At 33.6% G+C, this 18641-nt stretch overlaps 3 protein-coding genes across 5 annotated transcripts; 2 read left to right on the plus strand and 1 right to left on the minus strand.

Annotated features, from left to right (window-relative positions):
* Positions 1 to 705: 705 nt before the first annotated feature.
* On the minus strand, positions 706 to 2215 carry LOC137822787 (protein LPA2). The gene is made up of 2 exons (XM_068627788.1): positions 1706 to 2215; positions 706 to 1138 (listed from the first exon to the last, which is right to left on the minus strand). The coding sequence occupies exons 1-2, from the start codon at positions 2100 to 2102 to the stop codon at positions 993 to 995; spliced, it is 543 nt and encodes a 180-aa protein (XP_068483889.1). The 5' UTR covers positions 2103 to 2215; the 3' UTR covers positions 706 to 992.
* Positions 2216 to 3607: 1392 nt separating this feature from the next.
* On the plus strand, positions 3608 to 6081 carry LOC137825334 (signal recognition particle 14 kDa protein). Its single transcript, XM_068631009.1, has 4 exons — positions 3608 to 3735; positions 4118 to 4211; positions 4303 to 4412; positions 5653 to 6081. The coding sequence occupies exons 1-4, from the start codon at positions 3733 to 3735 to the stop codon at positions 5806 to 5808; spliced, it is 363 nt and encodes a 120-aa protein (XP_068487110.1). The 5' UTR covers positions 3608 to 3732; the 3' UTR covers positions 5809 to 6081.
* Positions 6082 to 7304: 1223 nt separating this feature from the next.
* LOC137829530 (probable serine/threonine protein kinase IRE) lies at positions 7305 to 18235 on the plus strand. Of its 3 annotated transcripts, none has more exons than XR_011084028.1 (17): positions 7305 to 7912; positions 8038 to 8105; positions 8242 to 8418; positions 8521 to 9876; positions 10179 to 10351; positions 10542 to 10791; positions 12513 to 12605; positions 12693 to 12833; positions 12943 to 13035; positions 14105 to 14327; positions 14444 to 14529; positions 16090 to 16178; positions 16512 to 16563; positions 16637 to 16693; positions 16779 to 16937; positions 17204 to 17284; positions 17902 to 18235. XR_011084028.1 is itself a non-coding variant. In XM_068636362.1 (17 exons), exons 1-17 carry the CDS (start codon positions 7549 to 7551, stop codon positions 17968 to 17970), a joined length of 3504 nt encoding a protein of 1167 aa, XP_068492463.1. In that variant the 5' UTR covers positions 7305 to 7548; the 3' UTR covers positions 17971 to 18235. The 3 variants fall into 3 exon arrangements, 2 of the variants coding, with proteins under 2 accessions (XP_068492463.1, XP_068492455.1); XM_068636362.1 differs by having other exon boundaries at positions 14105 to 14300; XM_068636354.1 differs by having other exon boundaries at positions 14105 to 14300; positions 17201 to 17284; positions 17902 to 18116.
* Positions 18236 to 18641: the final 406 nt, after the last annotated feature.

Raw genomic sequence — 18641 nt, forward strand, 5'->3', positions numbered from 1 at the left:
AAGTTGGAACTGAAATTGCTGATCGCAAGTTTCCACTAGGAGAAATAACGTGTGATACATTATTAGTAAAGTAAACAATGAGGGTTCAATAAACAAAAAGAAATTATCTTGTGATGGAAAGAGGAGATTGAGAAGCATACCACCAAACCTATGCTTTCTCTTTTATTTTAGCACAATCAGTCAAACAAAGGCCCATTAAGGACGATGCCGAAAGTATATGAGGTTTGGACACACTTCTTAAATGGTGTGTTCGTGTCAGATACACATATTGATTACCTATCCTCGTATAACACATGTCGGTGAAGTTTTTAATTTAAAACATATTTAGTGGATATCTAACCATTATAGCACAATTCTAACACAATTTTAAAAAAGAGAAATACATTAATTTTCTAAAGACTTAAACTTATTGTACAATTTTTTATTATGATTATAAAAACAAGAACAAATCTTTTTTGAATCAGCCATTAGAAACATTTTTCTGCTAAAACAAAATTGGAATATAATTATGCACATAAATCTTTATTGTCAATTTATATAATTCATAATTATAAAATATATAAATTTGTGTGTACGTGACATACATTTTAAAAATTATATGTAATTTCATGTCATACATTTTAGATATTATACGTATTTCTTTGTCCGTATCGTATCACTGTCCGTGTCGATGCTACATTGTACTAGTAACCTACCTTAGAAAAGTTCAAAATCCAATGCAAAGATAGATTTCACAGCTAAAATAACGTTTAATTACAAGAACGAATCCATTTCAAAACTCTGTTACTTGGCCCCATGATTCAATGTTTATGTTGGTACTAGGGATCCAATACAAATGCTTCTTAAAACAGTTTTTCAGAAGTTCTTCACACAGCCTTCTTCCCATCTTTCATCTCAGCAACAAAGCCGAATAGAATGAAACCAAAACCAGGGTATGATTCCGATCGCTGTCACTTCTAAGGCATTGGACTTTTTACATTATACATGTGACATTATTTCTGCTCTGTGATTTTTTCATTCTGCAAATACTTAAACACCCCATATGAAACTGTTCCAGCAACAAACAAGAAAACTTCAGGGGTAAACGATGGATAGAGATACTTCACAAAAATCTTGTCCCACTCTTCTGGTAGGAAGCCTGCAAGTACAGATTTTAAATTCAGTCACCATATTTTAGCTGTATCGAGACACAAATTTCCAACTACAAAAAAATTACAGTCCCCTAGTTCCCTATATCTATGGTACCACATAAAAACTACATAGGAAGAGGTTTTCCAAATTGCATTTGAATTACATATCCAACACTTAGGCACTTTGGTCATAGGAAGTTCTCAATTTTGATTTCCACAACCAGATTTTTGTAAAGGATTTAACCAAGTATTAAAAAATGGATTATAATCCTACTTCACCCTCATAAAATTCAACATACAAAGTAAAATTTGCACTAGTTATATGCTATAAAATACACTAATTTTTAGTCGATGTGCACCACTTGCAAACAGAATACACGAATTGCTTTCTAATACAGATAAAACCATTGTCATTAATCAAAAGTGTTTGAAAAGTTAAGCCCTTCAAGCAATGGTCACAGAATTCAGTTTGATAGCTTGAATTGAATCTACAACTGACACACTCACAGTTATTTATTGTTTAAAATTCTGAAGCTAAGGTTAATAAAAAAAGTGAATAATAAGATAACTTTTACCTGATGCTGCAAGACCAATACCCTCAACGAAAATCACGATGCCAAAACCAAGCATTGCAAGAAGAAAAGCGCTTTCATTCTTGCCCTCTTCTTGGGGCTTACCCTTTTGTTCCTCCGAAGCAAAATTGGGTTTTTCAAGTGGAGTTCGCCGAATTACAGAGGCCCTTTCTCTCTGTCCTTTCTGTTTCTGCTTCTGGTTCTTTCTAGCGTTTGCAGTGCTGGCCGTGTCCGATAAGCCAAAACCCTTCGGAGCAGAATCATCATCGGAAGAGGAATCGGAGGAAGATTTTTGGGATCTAACAGCAATTCTGAAGGTGGGTTTGACGAGAATGGGAGAGAAGACGAAGAGGGTGTGTTGAACTGAAGAGAGAAATCGCGTTTGCAGCAACATCTTCATGTGGCTGGAAATGTTTCTGATAATCTCACCCACATCTCTTCTTTCTTCAAACTTACTACAAAAAATTAACACATCAATTTCATTTCAAAAATATCATGACGTTTAACAAAATCATTGTTTTCTAATTAAATAGTGTATGCCATTTTGTTTTAATTTAGTTCATAAAACATTGAGACTTTTTATTATAATTTTTTTAACTCTTCAAAGAAAAGCTGATAAATGTGGGAAAAATGTAATAAAAATATTTTTAATTCCTACAAATATAACTTCATTTCTTTTTGTCTTTGAACTAATCATAATATAACATAATTAAAATAATAATAAATAAAAACTTAAAATCATTAATTTTTTAGATAGATAATTTAAATAAGATATGTATTTTTTAATTAATATTTACAAAATAAATATATACAATATTTAAAACAAAACACTTAAAGCTTGTAATTTAAATTTTAACTCATAATTTATTTTAGTATGTTAATTATGATGTTATAGTTTTGAATTACGGTTAAATAATTTATTTTCTAATGCATCAAAACAAATATTTTATCTTTAAAACAAAAGTTATAATTATTTTTTATATTTTTTAAAATAATAAAATATATTAAAAGTATATATAATTCTTAAAAATAATTATTATTCTTTCTTTTCCTTTTTAATTTGTTTTGGAAGATGATATAAAATAAATTTAGATTAATTATTTTTAAATTAACTATTCTAAAATCTAAGTCTTTTGTTTTTTTGTTAATTTGTTCGGTAATACCTGTATTCCAATATCTGGGGTGCAAATATGAAGAACTAGAACTAGCCTCGAGTAGTTTTTATTGGGTCTAGTGATAATAAAAGAGGATTTTCTTCATGTACCCCATAATTCTTAAAATTCTAAAACTAGTATTGACTTTTTATTTGAAATAGGTATCTGCATTTTTTGAATTACGGATTTGTGAATTCAAAATGCATTTTTTCCATTATGAATTCTGAAATCTGGAAACATACTATGAATCCATAAATCTAGAAGATTACCGGACTGATCAATCCAGAAGATTTATGGATGCACCAATTTAGGAGTTATGTGAATTCAATATTTAAAAAACAAAGTTCAAATTCCCTATTCCTTAAACCTAACAGACTATATTATTTGGAATCACAACATATGTACTAAAAAAAAAAAATCCATAATAAAAACAAAACTATAGATCCAGAAAAAAAATAAAATACTTACCTTCTCCTAATAGAGAATCACCAAGAGAAACCATCGAATCACCACCAAGTCGCCAGAGACACCACCAAGAGAAACAGTTTCCTATGTCTATCTGCGTTCAGCCTGTCTGCAAAGGAAGAAGAAAGAGTAGATTGTGCGTGTTGTATGCATTTTAGGGTTTTTAGAAAATATTAAGGAGATGTCTGTCTTTGCACATTATTAAGGGATGCAGAAAGAAAAACGTAGAGGTGTAGGAAGAAACTTCCTAATAAAAGAGCTTGTTGGGCCTTCTTGGGCTTTGGGCCCTGAGTTCAGTTCTGTGTTGAATAAACTTCGCCTGTATGTCTTCTTGCTTTTTTTCTTTTTCTTTTCGTTTTCCTTTCATTCAACCTAAACGACGACCACCGCGTCTTCCTCTGTATCGCAACCATGGTACGGTGAACATGTTTCTCGATCCCTTTCCCTTACTTCTTCTGCCTTATTCCATTTCATTACTCCGTTTTTCTCGTCCTCGCATTTTATATCGAAATTAGATCGTTGTAGGGAATAATCGACCATGTAATCATTCGCACTATCAACTCCAAAATTCAACATCCTGTTACGCAATTTCTGTTAGTGTAGCCGTAATGTTATTTTTGGTATTTTAATTTTAGAAAGTTTGGACTAGAATTCAACTAGTGTTGTCGTGATCTATAATTTGTTAGTATTATTGTTTCAGTGGTTTGGGGAATGTGTAGTGTTGCTAATTGCTATAGAAATGAATGATTTCGGATAATTCTGACTCCATCTATTTGCTGTTTTCCGATTTTACTAGGTTCTTCTGCAGCTAGATCCGTTTCTCAATGAGCTCACCAGCATGTTTGAGCGTAGCACTGAGAAGCGCTCCGTTTGGGTTACTCTTAAACGATGTTGGTGTTAATTGTTCTCTTCTTGGTTAGTTTGGGTTAAACTTCTGTGTTTAATGTGCCTGCAAACTTATTTCGTTTCTGTCTCTTTTAGCTTCTTTGAAATCTAAGTCGCAAAGGAATAAACTGGTGACTGCTGGGGAAGCAATTGAGTATAGATGCCTTATACGCGCCACTGATGGGAAAAAGACTATATCTACTTCGGTACGTATCTGAGTATAATAAACCTAAAACTTCCCTTATTTGTATACTCTTTTCTGTTTTTATATTTTTTCTAGATTTTAAAACAGATTCACTAAGATTTTTTAATCAATATTTGATACTAAAATGGTTCAAAAAAACCCAATCTAGACTGATTTATATGGTTTTATGAGACTGGTATTAACTTAAACACTGATTTAGGTCAAGATCATACTCCTATCAATCTCTCCTGTACAGTTCTTTTGAAGATTATCCTTTCTCTTTTACTTTTAGATTGGACAACACAGTTGCAAATGTTATTATTTGTGAGCGGGGGGTTTCTCTGTTGTGGAACTTGTTTAATCCATTATAGTACAACTTGCTAGTGTGGAAAACTCTGTAGTTTGCTCAGTAGTCAAACGTGTTGTTCTAAATCCTGCTAGACTTTTTGTTGTTAAATCTTTATGTTGTTTGTGCCAAGGTTATCCAATAGTTATTCAAATTATGATTGTTGAGTTATTTTTTGAATCGTGTATTGTAAGTTTGTATCGAATTGTAAGATTTAGATACAATAGAAAAATTACTTCAAATATATCTTATAGATGATATATAGTGTTCAACACAATTTAAACTAGAAATGGATAAAACAACTTAAGCAGAAGTCATTGAAAACAAAACAAGTGTTTTTTGAAATTCCTTTTCATTTAAAATTTAAGCTCACATTACTGTTTTTCCCTATGAGTTGGTATAAATATAAAGCATTTGAATTGTTGAATCTAATTGGTTATAGAAAATTGCATAGATTCACTCACGTCTTCATGAAGTCATTTAAGACTTGTCAAGTAAGGGAAAATATGAAATTATAGTAATTTGTGAAAAATTTCGATTTATTTGAAGGGAGGGCGAATTCTAGTTATTTTGTTAGGCTCTAGCGATTGCTTATTCCAGGTTCTTCTTTCTAATGAATTACCCTGTCTTTCTGCCCCAGCTGATTTTCCAGTCTTTAGGTCAAAAAATAAAATAAAATTTGCATGTGATTAATGAAGTTTATTGGTGTAAGTCTCCATATTTATCAATACAAGACATGTTACCAAGGCATTTCAAGACTTGTGTATATATATATGTGTTTGTGTTTGTTGTGTTACTTGTAGAAATTTGAGTTCGCCTAGACCTTCCTGGTTATATTTGCTTCCCCCTTATTTTCATGTTCATATAAATTGTTTCCACCTGTAATATCTTATATTATTGGGTTTTCATTGCGAAGGTTGGACAGAAGGATCACCAACGCTTTCAAGCTTCTTATGCAACTATATTGAAAGCCCACATGACTGCTCTAAAGAAGAGAGAAAGAAAAGACAAGAAGAAGCCTGCAGAGGCTGATAAAAGAGAAGGGAGTTCGAAGAGATCGAAGAAGTCTTAAGATAATCTGCTGACATTCTGTGCAAACTTCGTTTCCTGCTGACTCTGTTTTTTGTTTACCCCCAGATTTTTTGCTTTGTTTTCATTACTAGAGTGAGAGTGAAGTGGAAGGTGAAAAGAAGGGAAGGGAAAAGGATAAAAGGAGAGACAAAGATAAGTGAATGATTCTTGCACTTGATCTTTAGATAAATATTCATTCAGTGACAATTTGTGAAAATTTTCTCAGTTCCCCAGGAGGTTATCAAATGAATCTTTAGGATAGATTTCTTTTCTACTGCACCGTTCAACTCATTCCGAATAATTTTTGCAGTCGCGTCACGCCCCCTTATTTCTACTTTCTCTAACCCAACGAAGTGTTGTTACATTAAGTCATTTGGCTTGTGGATGATCCAACCAACTTAACCAATTTGGCTTGTGTTTTGTTAGAGGACTAGTGGGGCAACCATGTGATTCTTTTTGTTATCAAACTTCACAAATTCGAGGTTGCAGGGAAGAGTTTCCATGTTTGTCAGAGCGTATTGGCTGAAATCCAAGTTCTAAAAGTTAAAAACTAAGTAATGGACTTTTCAGTGGGAGGAACAATGAGATGTAAGTTTATATATGCAAAAAGTTGAACCTTTTAGCTGTGACTTTAATGTTGTGCAGATGCAAATTGGTAATTCATGAAATGAGGGAAAAAAACAGAGCTTACGCGGATCCACTATTATTACATAGTCTGGGTTCTCCTATTGTGATTTGCGTATCGTGGTTTGTAAAATAATAATTGTATAGATAATTATTGCGATATACACACATGTAAGTGCCTGCCAAGCTGCAATGCCACAGTAATAAGAGAAATTGTAACACTTTATCTAAAAGGTGACCTATAATTATTTTTAAATATCATTTTAATTTGAAATTTGTTTTTATGTAAAGTTTTATGCTTCGATTATTACAAATAGTCATGAGAATATATATAATACGATACAGAAATACGTATAAATTTTAAAATGTAGAACACGGAGATACACAATAAATATTTTTAATGACAATAAAAATTTATATATTATATAATTATGAAATATTTTTAATGACAATAAAAATTTATATATTATATAATTATGAAATATTTTCTAAATAGAAGTATGTTTTTCATGGTGGATTCAAAAAAAATTTTGTTTCTTATTTTTTATAATTATAATAAAAATTTATATAATAAGTTTAAGTTTTTAAAAAATTAATGTATTTTTTATTTTTAAAATTTTGTTTAATCTGTATTAAAATTGTGAAAAATCTAATAAATATTTTTTGAATTTTATGTTTTTTTTATTGGGAAAGTTGTGATGGAAAATCCACTTGCATTGAGATGAAGTATGAAAAATTCTCTTGAATTTGAATAAATAAATAAATATAAAAAAAAATTTGGGAATAGGGAGGGGTAAATATTGGGTATGGAACGGGGACGGTTAAGGAAGTTGGAGCGGTCTTGTTCCCTCCCACGCGCACAGAGCACATGACACGTAATATTGAACAAACTTGGTTCGCGGGAAGCACGATTGACATTGCTCTTCCTTCTTTATTCTTCAACGAACTGGGCTTAACTGAAAATCCCGCTTCGCTGTCTCCATCTTCTGGTTCCGCTTCCCTTGAATTTCTCATCTCATCCTTCAATTCATCTTTTCTTCATTCAAATCTCTCTCTTCACTCACACCACACACGCACACTCACAATGCCATGAAGAATCCCAAATTCATCAGCCTCCATGTCGTCCAACCCTCCGCCGCCGTATTCTTCGCACAAACCCGCCAAAGACCATTCCGCCACGGCGATACCGTCGTCGCCTTCCACCAGAGCTAAACTCCGCAAGATCCCGCCCATTCCGATTCGACGGAGTAAGTTAGGCAATGAGGAGCAGGAAGAAGAGGAAGACGATGAACGCTCTGATTCTTCTTGCATCTTGCTCGCGTCCTCTTTAGGGCTGAATAACATTCGAACACGTTCTTCCTCTTCGCCTCTTCGCTATTCCTCCTCCGTTGGCGCTCCTTCCTTCATCACACAGAATGCTATCGCCATCAATGAGGCCGGATTTAGATCCAGATCCAATTCCCATCCAAAAAGAGACCTAGGTCTGCGTTTCTCCTTTTCTTAGGTTTCAAAATCCAATTATTGTTACTTTCATTTCCTATTTGGGACTTTGCAGTGATTTTTTATTTCGTGCTGGCTTTTGCTAATGTAGTTGTCATTCTTTTAGGGGGGATTATTCATTTGAATCAATCCAAATCGCTCAAAGCTCATTCGCAGCTCATTCCTGTGCTAGAGGTGATAGACATGATGTATTATTGTGCATGATCATATTTACTGAATTAGTGGATTTTCTTATTTAATTGTTTCGTTTTTATGATCGATAGTTGGAGAAATGTAGGTTGCTCAGGTTCATTGCATGTGTTTTGCACAGGGTCATCATGCAGCTTTCGCCAAAGAAATGCAATCCCCACGTTTTCAGGAAATTCTGCGACTTACTAGTGGACGCAAAAAGAGAAACCCTGATATCAAAAGCTTTTCCCATGAGCTCAACTCCAAGGGAGTTAAACCATTTCCAATCTGGAAACATCGTGCCTTTGGCCACTTGGAGGTATTCTCCTTTTAACTTGTTCAAGTTTGGTGTTACTGTTCATTAATTTAAAATATATAAAATTCTTCAACACTTGTTTTCCCGCAAAATCAAATATTGCAGGAAGTAATGTCGGCGATTAGAGCTAAGTTTGAAAAATTTAAGGAAGAAGTTGATTCTGACTTGGGTGGTTTCGCTGGAGATTTGGTGGGTATTCTTGAAAAAAACTTAGTGTGTGATCGTGAATGGAGAGAGAAGTTGGAGGATCTGTTGGTTATTGCTCAACAATGTGCAAAGATGTCTCCTACCCAGTTTTGGATCAAATGCGAATCTATTGTTCAAAATCTAGATGACAAACGTCAAGAATTACCAGTGGGCATACTCAAGCAAGCTCATACACGCCTACTGTTTATTCTCACTCGTTGCACTCGATTAGTGCAATTTCAGAAGGAAAGCGGATTTGAACAAGACCACATTCTGGGTCTTCACCAACTCAGCGACCTGGGGGTCTATCCTGAGCAAATTTTGAAGGCTGCACAGCAGAATTCAAGTATTCCACTCGCTGTACACGAGACGGCTGAGAAACAGTTAAAAATGTCACATAGTAAAGAGAAAGAAAAACCGAAAACAACAAAGAGTAAAGCTGATCAACAAGTAAGTGTTGTGATTGACAACCCGGAGGTTGCTTCGGTCAAGAGTGTTGAATCAACTTCTGGCACCTATAGGATGTCTTCTTGGAAAAAGTTTCCATCTGCTGCTGAGAGAAAGCGAAAAGATCAAGATGCTGTAGATACCCCATCCAAAGGTGAAATGAACCACTTGCTAGTCAAAGATGAAAATGCTGAAAATTTGGATACTTCCTCTTGTCATCCTGAACATTCACAATCATCATCAAGAACACGAAAGGTTTCTTGGGGATTCTGGGGAGACCAGCAAAATCTTACATACGAGGATTCAATGATATGCAGGATTTGTGAGGTTGAAATACCGATTGTACATGTGGAGGAGCATTCGAGAATATGCACAATTGCGGATAGATGTGATTTGAAAGGTTTAACTGTAAACGAGCGGCTTGAAAGAGTTTCTGAAACCATTGAAAGGATACTAGAATCATGGACACCAAAAAGCACACCGAAAAGCACTGATACTCCTGGAGAAAGCTTTGACCTTGCCGCTTCAAATGTGCTTGAAGAGTTCAGCGATTTATCTCTAGAGGGAAATAACATGAGTTCTAGATGCTCTGAAGACATGCTCGACTCTACTACGGAGCCTGACAATACTTTTGTCATGGACGATCTGAACTTTTCACCCAGAATATCATGCGAAGCACGCATCTTCGTAAAACATGATCATGGAACAAAGGTATCTTCAGCTGGGAGCTTGACACCGAGATCACCATTGGTAACACCACGAACCACTCAAGTGGAAATGTTACTTAGTGGACGGAGAACACTGTCTGAACTTGAAAGTTGTGACCAGGTATACACTTATCATAGTTGTAATTCTTCATTTATATCATTGCACAAGAAACATTAAATTAGATGAAAACGTATTATCAATATGTATAATCTGTGAAGTCTTCTCTCATACGGATAAGGAACCTTAATATCTTCACCATTATATTAATATTTTAATATTTTTTTAAACTTATATTAATATATATTATTAAAATAAAGTTGTCGGGTAAATTTTTTTATAATGGTGTGAAAAGTGTAATTTTTCTATTTTCTTTACATTTATTTTTGGAATTTTATATTGATAACTAGACTGTCAAATGATAGATAAGCAAGCTAGTTGAAATAGCCCGTGCTGTTGCAAATGTGAGCAACTGTGATTACAGTGCTCTGGAGTATATGCTTGATCGCTTAGAAGACCTGAAATATGCCATCCAAGACAGAAAAGTGGATGCACTTATTGTGGAGACTTTTGGACGACGAATAGAGAACCTTTTGCAGTGAGCCCCTGTGACTTTTTTTGTTTTGCTCTAGTACAGCCACTTATTTTTTTATTCTATTTCAAAAGTTTCTGTAAGATTTTGCTAGCATTTTTATAGAGCCACTGTTTTGCTCTAGCGTTTCTAATTTATTTTTTGGTACTGGCATGGTGCTTAAACCTAACCTTGAATTTGCTACTTCATTTTGCAGGGAGAAATATATAGCTCTTTGCGGGCAGATAGAAGATGAAAAGGTGGACTCATCAACTAGCGTTGCTGATGAAGAGAGTTCAGTGGAAGATGATACAGTTCGTAGCCTTCGTGCTAGCCCTATTAATGCTTGTTCCAAGGACCGGACCACTATTGCGGACTTTAAAATAATAAAACCCATAAGTAGGGGTGCATTTGGGCGAGTTTTTCTTACCCGAAAAAGAGTAACTGGTGATTTTTTTGCTATAAAGGTTTGTTTCCTTATCAAATAGAACGATTTATTTGCAGAGAGTTAAAAGATGATTGAGATAAATAGATTCATAATAAACGGTACACAGTAGCATCTATTCTTAGGCGGCCAACTAGATTATCAAGACAGAAATTAACATTAAATTATAACATTTAAATAAGAAATTATGACTAAATGAGAAGACATATAAGTAACATACATGTGATTTCCCTAGTACTAAATTAAAGAATTAAAAATTATATGCCAACTTCTCATAAACTTCAAGTTTTGTGTTTTAAGATTAGTTTTGTTTATTAATTTTATTTGTTCACACACAATAAATTAAAGAATTAAAGTTTTAATCTATCAATGTCTTTGCCATTATTTGATTTTTTCAATCTTTTTAGGTTAGTTGGTGGGTCAATCCAGCCCAATCCAAATTCTATAGTGGGCTAGGTATAATGTGAGTGGGCTAAGTATAACTTTTTGATGGTAAATTCTCCCTCACCCTTCATACTTTCCTCTTCCAGTGAAAAGTCAGTCTTAACCTTTTTAATATTTTTAAATAATCCTAAATGTAATATTTTTCACATTTTTTTTAGATAATCTCAGTTGTACCCCATATCTTCCTCAGAGTTACAATACTTCCATTATTCTCTAGTTGTTTGAGAGAATAATTTCATTATTTGAGCGTATGTGAGAGAGTTGACGATAAGATTCCTTGCACCTTGCTGGGTTTTTTTGGGTTCTGTGTCTTCCAAAAAAATGAAAAAAAAAAAATGAACGAAAGCAAATACATCACCGATAAAAGCACCACAAAACTTACCTCAACCATCAACTTTCACCATCATTCACCACAAACAACCACTGTCACTTGAAAAAGAATATACCACACTTTTCACCTTACTCAAAAGGGTATTATTGAAATATTAAAAAGTATGGAAGTGAAGGGAGAAAGTATGGTGGGAGAATTTGCCTTTATCAATTGTAAAACTAGTTTAGCTTTTACTCACCCAATTTCACCCGATTTAAACCCATAATAGACGGAGTGATATTGAATCTCATTGTATTTTACCACTCTACTAATAACATTGAAATCTTGGTGTTACTCAATCAAAAATTTTAAAACTTATAAAATTTAAGTATTTAAAAATATATACATTTGAATTATTTTATAAGAAAGATTTTTGATGAATTTTATGTGATATTTTAATAAAATGTATAAATATCACACCTTTCAAACAATCTCATCCAAAGTCTTTAGACTTTCTTCATTCTTTATCTTGTCAGGTTATTCTCGGGCTTTTTCTTTTACATAACATAATTTATTCTCTCATAGTTGAAGGCGGTAAAGGCATTGATCTGTAGTGGTTAATAATTTTCTTCATAAGAAATGTTATTATGATGAATTTTCATTTTCAATATTATTAGTTAACTTGCTTTCATTACCGTTTGGAAATTTGTATTGCCTTTCCCAACATAAATCTCTAAAGTCCTTTCCAATCTTTTAATTCTTACAATGTAAATCTGCTAAAATTCAAACTACAAATTTTTAATCATAATAGTCTTTAAAAATATTAGAATATTATCCGTTTTAAGTTGTAAAATTGTAAGAGCATTCTTTTTTGTGGACCACTGCCAATTGGCTATTAAGTGATGGCTAAAGAAACTACTAAAAACTCTTGTTAAATTGACTAACTGATTACTTTGAATGAGTTGGAACCATTTTTTGATATTTTGTAGGTTCTGAAAAAGGCAGATATGATCCGTAAAAATGCAGTTCAAAGTATTTTGGCAGAGCGAGACATACTTATATCTGTTCGAAATCCTTTTGTGGTAAGCAGACCTGCAATATACTGCTCAATTATGAAGTTGTTGCATATTGACACACTTCTCTAATTTTCATGTAACTCTGATGAACAGGTCCGATTTTTCTACTCTTTCACATGTCGGGAAAATCTTTATCTAGTTATGGAGTATTTGAATGGTGGAGATCTTTATTCAATGTTGAGAAATCTAGGTTGCTTAGATGAAAATATGGCTCGAGTATATATTGCAGAAGTTGTAAGCATACTAACTACATTAGTTTTTCACCAGGATACTAATAAGTTCTCTCTACAATTGTGTTTATGTTCTTTATTCTTTTCCTCCTATCCTCTTGGTCGCTCTACAGGTTCTTGCATTGGAGTATTTGCATTCCTTAAATGTGATTCACAGAGACTTGAAGCCAGATAACTTACTGATTGGTCAAGATGGCCATATTAAGGTCAGCATTATTAATTGAAATTACCTCTTCTCTTCCTTATTTCTCCAATTAATAAAGGACACCTCAACACAAAATTTCTCTTAGTTGCTGATCTTTTTTACCCATTTAAATTGAATCAAACTCTCCTCATGTCCTTTCACATTGCATTTTTTATCAGAAAGTAGAACTTCAAAGAACCATTTTATTAAGCTCTTAATAATGTTGATAAAATAGTGTATAAAATTTTAGTTCTTCCTGAACTTGTATATTTCAATTTCTAGGAATGGATTGGATGAATGGACTTAGATTAAGCTAACTTAAGGGGAGAGAATTGTCTAACACTAGTTCAGGACCATAAAGTTCATAGACATTTGGGGTGTTTTCGCCGTCCTTCATGTCTACGACATAAAGTATATGGGATTACAAACAATTTATAACCTATGGACACACTAGTTAAGACTAAAATACGCTTTGCTATATATTTAAATAATGAAGATAGCTAAATTCACTTCCATAAATTAGAAACTTGAGGGAGTTGAATAAGTTCAAGCTCACAGTGATCAATTCAATCTCATTGAAGAAAAAGAGACTGATTCAAGAAGTTTTTGCTTATTCATAAGGATCACAAAATGATAGCTAAATTTACCTCCCAAAATTAGCTTGAAGGAAGATAACGTTTAATTACTTCATTACAACGGGGTACTTTACTCATACAGCAAGTTACGCTGGGATGCTAATATACCCTTCCTCGGCTCTAACCACGTGTGGAACGTCTGTTTCCCTCATGCTAATAGACTCATCTTTATGTCATTCCTAAGGCATCATGATCTCGAGAACTTCATTCCACCAAGCTTATATCACTCCAGGAGTTTTAATCTACGACAGTTACACACTTTTTTTTTATAGGCAGAGACACATAACACCCATAACACACTTTATTCGATGACACTTGAAAAGTAAAACACTTAAAAAATTTACCTTCGAAAGCTAACTGTTAAAGGATAAGAAACAAAGATCATCTGTGATATGAAACTTAGACACCCCATAATACATAGACTTTATTCTAAAAGCTTAATTTCTGTTATTACAGTTGACAGATTTCGGGCTCTCTAAGGTTGGTCTTATTAACAGCACAGATGATTTATCAGCGCCATCATTTTCGGCCATCCTAGAAGACGATGAACCAAAACCTACACATTCTTTCAAACGGGAAGAGCGTCAAAGACAATCAGTGGTTGGCACTCCGGATTACTTGGCACCTGAAATACTTCTTGGCATGGGACATGGTTTGCAGTTTATCCGCTGATTAAACAGTACATCTTATACGAAAAATGCTTTTATTTAATAATTTTTTTGTATAAATAAATTTACTGTGCTTTCAAAACCATTTTGTGATTTACATTTTTTTACACGATTGCTCTTTTTGTAGGTGTAACTGCTGATTGGTGGTCTGTGGGTGTCATACTGTATGAGCTTCTTGTGGGTATTCCACCATTTAATGCTGAACATCCACAGGTAGCTTCTTGTGATATCTTGAGTCCTTAACTCTGATAACTAGAAAGAATGATTTGGACGACATTCTTCATTAAGATTTCTAGAAGAGAAAAACAATGAAAAATTGAAATTGACTTTTTCACTAATTTAGACAGGTCAGTTTCATTTTTTCTTTTTCTTTTTCTCAACTTAGAAGTTCTTATAAAATAATTTGTTGAAACTGAACTTATGATGAAAGAATACCATCTATGATAGCATTCACTTTCTTCTCGTTTTCTTTTGCTGTTGGAATCACATTTAAAATACTTCTAGGCTCAAATTGGAGCATACTGTAGCTCAATTGTTCTCCTCTCATCTTTAACAGGGAGTTGTGTTTATACGGTGGACTGTTATTCCTCTTAGATCTAACACAACATCCTTATAAATCTTCTAGCCTTGCTGAATCATTTTCAAGTCAATTCCCTGCGATCTGCTTACTTTTATAACCACCATATTTGTCAATTGATATATGGCACATATTTTATGCTAGTTAATAGAGGAGCTTTCTAAATTTTGTCAATCACCTCGGATTTTTGTGAAGTTATTTTTTTGGTTAACTTGCGTTATCTACACCATTTGTATTGTTGTGGCTACTTACGTTTTAATATAATAATAAATAATGCATTTTTGAATTTTTCAAAATTTGCCAATTGAATAAGCTCGTTGTTGTGGTAACGTGACAAAAGGGAAATGAATGAAAAGAGTAACCTAGTGCAAGAGGCGAAGACTTATTAGGGTCTGAAGAAGGTAAATGTATTTAGCCTTACTGCTTCAAGAGAATAAGATGTTTCTAGGATTTGAACTTGTGACCTCAGATCATAAGGCAGCAACCTTAACTTTGGCCACAATAATTAAAGCACTCGTGCTCCTATCTCACATGAATTTGTCATAGAAGTTTTACACCTATCTCCCTATAGGAAATTTTAGCATCCCAATAACATACAATAACCTTATGGTTTGATAGGAATCCGGGCAAATTCCTAGGCGAATGGTTTTGGGTTTCAGCAATATGTCAATTTTATGATGTCCAGTCTGGTGTGTACAGATCTGGTGATGAATGGGGATTTCAAAGAGAAGTAATCATAATGCATAAGATGGAGATAAAGACAGGGGCCTGGATTTAAATTTTTTATTATGTGGGAATCTTGCTGATCTATTGTTTTGTAAAAACTTGTGTTTGTATCACAAACAGTGACTATATCACTAGGATCAAAACCAGTTGGGTTGCTTAAATGCGAAAATCTATTGGTAAGATCTGATGAGGTCCTGTCTGTCTGTTGTTATTTGCATTTACTTCCATGGTTTTCAGCTTCATTGTGTACCAGTTGCTACATCTTTTTTATCAGGTCATTACTCATGGACATCCAATTTTGCTTTTTTGCTCAATGTTCTTTGCATGGTTATGTTTTTGTGGATTTTAAGTTCATCATATGTATTCCTGTGAATTTGTTGGAACTTAAAGAGGTTGATGTATATTTTTTTTTAATTATTTGGAAATTGGATGCATATCTGAACACTTTCACATGGATGCTTGTTTTGCAGCAAATTTTTGATAACATAATTAACAGAGACATACAATGGCCCAAGATTCCTGATGAGATGAGCTTTGAAGCATATGATTTGATAAATAAGTAAGCATTAACAAAGTAGAGGTGTCTTGTAACAAGGCCACAAAGTAGTTTTTTTGGGTATGCTATGCAAAGTTTCTTTAAAGCTAATCGACTTACAAATGGAAAATATCCCTGCATGAAACTTGCACATGGACCAAATCGTGTAAAACACGCATTAGAAGCCAACATATATGGAAGAAGTAACGAAACAGGATAGACAATTTTTTCTAGTGTTTTGACTTTCATGATACCTCCAAACGCTTTATGCAATAGTTGGAAAAAGTTGTCCTTTTTAACTTTGTGATGTTGTGATTCTTTCATGTTGGTTATGGCTGACAGTGTATTCTCTTTTAGATTATTGAACGAAAATCCAGTCCAAAGATTAGGCGCAACAGGAGCTACAGAAGTGAGTTATTTATTGCTTAGTAAAGCTGCAAATCATGGTAAAAGGCAACCATAAACATACTTTTTTCTGGCAGGTTAAACGCCACGCCTTCTTCAAAGATATTAATTGGGATACACTAGCAAGGCAGAAGGTTCTTTCTAATTCTATAAGAGCTTTGGTATGTTTGTGCCATATCTTTTGTTTTGTCACACTGTATCTCCTCTGATTTTCTGCAGGCTATGTTTATTCCATCGGCTGAAGCTCTTGATACAAGTTATTTTATGAGCCGGTACATATGGAATCCTGAGGACGAACATTGTCTCGGAGTTAGTGATTTTGATGAGATTACTGAAACATGCAGCAGTGGTTCAGGCAGCGATATGCTAGATGAAGATGTAAGAATACTTTCTACTTTCAGAGTATAGATGCGCTATAAACTACTTTAGCTTTTGAAATGCTTGCTTCATAAGTAGCTCAGATGTTTCCATTCCTTTGATCATAAAATAAGAAGTTAGATTAGTTAACCGTACATGCAATTTTTATCCTTTTAAATTAAATTTCTAATTTGTGGTGTAACAGCAATTTTATCTATTATACTTTTCTAGCAGCCTTGTTTGACCATAATTTTTCTGAGTATTGATACTTGGAACTTGTTAAGCAGGGTGACGAGTGTGGTAGTTTAGCAGAGTTCGGTGGTCCAGCTCTTGAAGTGCAGTACTCATTTAGTAATTTCTCATTTAAGGTAATACTTGCCGTGCCTCATGTTCTTTTTTCTCTATATAAATAATTCCACTCAACTATCCTAAATTGGTGTGCTTATTGGGTGAAGAAATGCCTCTTTTGTCTCTTTTTTCCCCACCCTGCCCTTTAATGTTACCTATCCTCAATTTGTTACTGCTAGAAATGTAAGGCTTTGCCATGGGATGTTGGTTTAGATTGTAAGGGAAAAGTAGTGGTTGCTCATTTACTTTCTTAAGTTCAAATTCTCACGAATAGGCTAAAAGTTGAGCATTGAAATCTGACCCTAAAGTAAAACATTAATGGATAGCAATCAATTTTACCTAGATTTTCGCATCACATTACTTTTGGCCAAATACCATATATTCCAACCTCAAGTTCTAAGATCAATCACCATGAGCGTTTTGGAGGTTAGTGCTCTATCACGGTTTTGTCTTTAAAAAATGTTTCTTAAAGACAAAATCGTGATAAAACACCGATCTCCAAAGCAGACGATATCTCAAATATAGTAATTGACTCTAACTATGATATCTCTCACTTGAGATCTGAACATTATATAAAGTTAATTTTGTACTTTTCCATGTGGATTAAAGAAAATTCTTTTTTCTTGTTTTCTTACAGAACTTGTCTCAGCTAGCTTCTATCAATTACGATTTGGTGATCAAGAACTCCAGGGAATCAACTCAATGACTCCAGGGAATCACATAATTATAATTTCATGAACATTGGCAATGAGGATTATAAGATTCTGTATAGATATATTACCAAGGGCATGCTTCAAATAGTTGGATTTCCAGACATGTTTAGGACTCATTCTACTGTCCTGCATCTATCACCACTGTATTCATATGATTTTAGATGCACTGCGACATGGTCCGATAGTTGGTTTTTCTTGTCTTTTGTCACTTTCAGTTTAGAATGACAATTATTTATTTATTTATTTTAGGATTTGATAGATTGATTGTAGTATTCTTCTATCTTTTTCCCTCAGTAAATAGTGTCTTGTTACCTAATAGAGAAACCACGACCATTCAAATTGTGGGTTATTAATGACTATATTTCATTTTCTTTGCCTAATATCTTTTTATCTCTTTTTTATCATCACACCACATTTATTATTACTTTTTCTTTCCACCTTTTATTTATTCCTCCTATGACTATTCTGCGCACAATGGGCTGAATGTTTAGTTTTTTTACAGGGTCTTATTAACTGTTCTTTGCAGTTTAATAGTTAACGTTTCAAACATTGCTGATGACACGATGTAGTAGTACTGCTAGAAAATTAAAAATTATAACGAAAAAATCTTATGTACTTTTACACTAAACTTTCTTATTTTAGTATTCTCTATTAAACTTTGCTC

Source organism: Phaseolus vulgaris, chromosome 11, assembly GCF_000499845.2.
Source record: "Phaseolus vulgaris cultivar G19833 chromosome 11, P. vulgaris v2.0, whole genome shotgun sequence".
NCBI classification, from domain to species: Eukaryota; Viridiplantae; Streptophyta; class Magnoliopsida; order Fabales; family Fabaceae; genus Phaseolus; species Phaseolus vulgaris.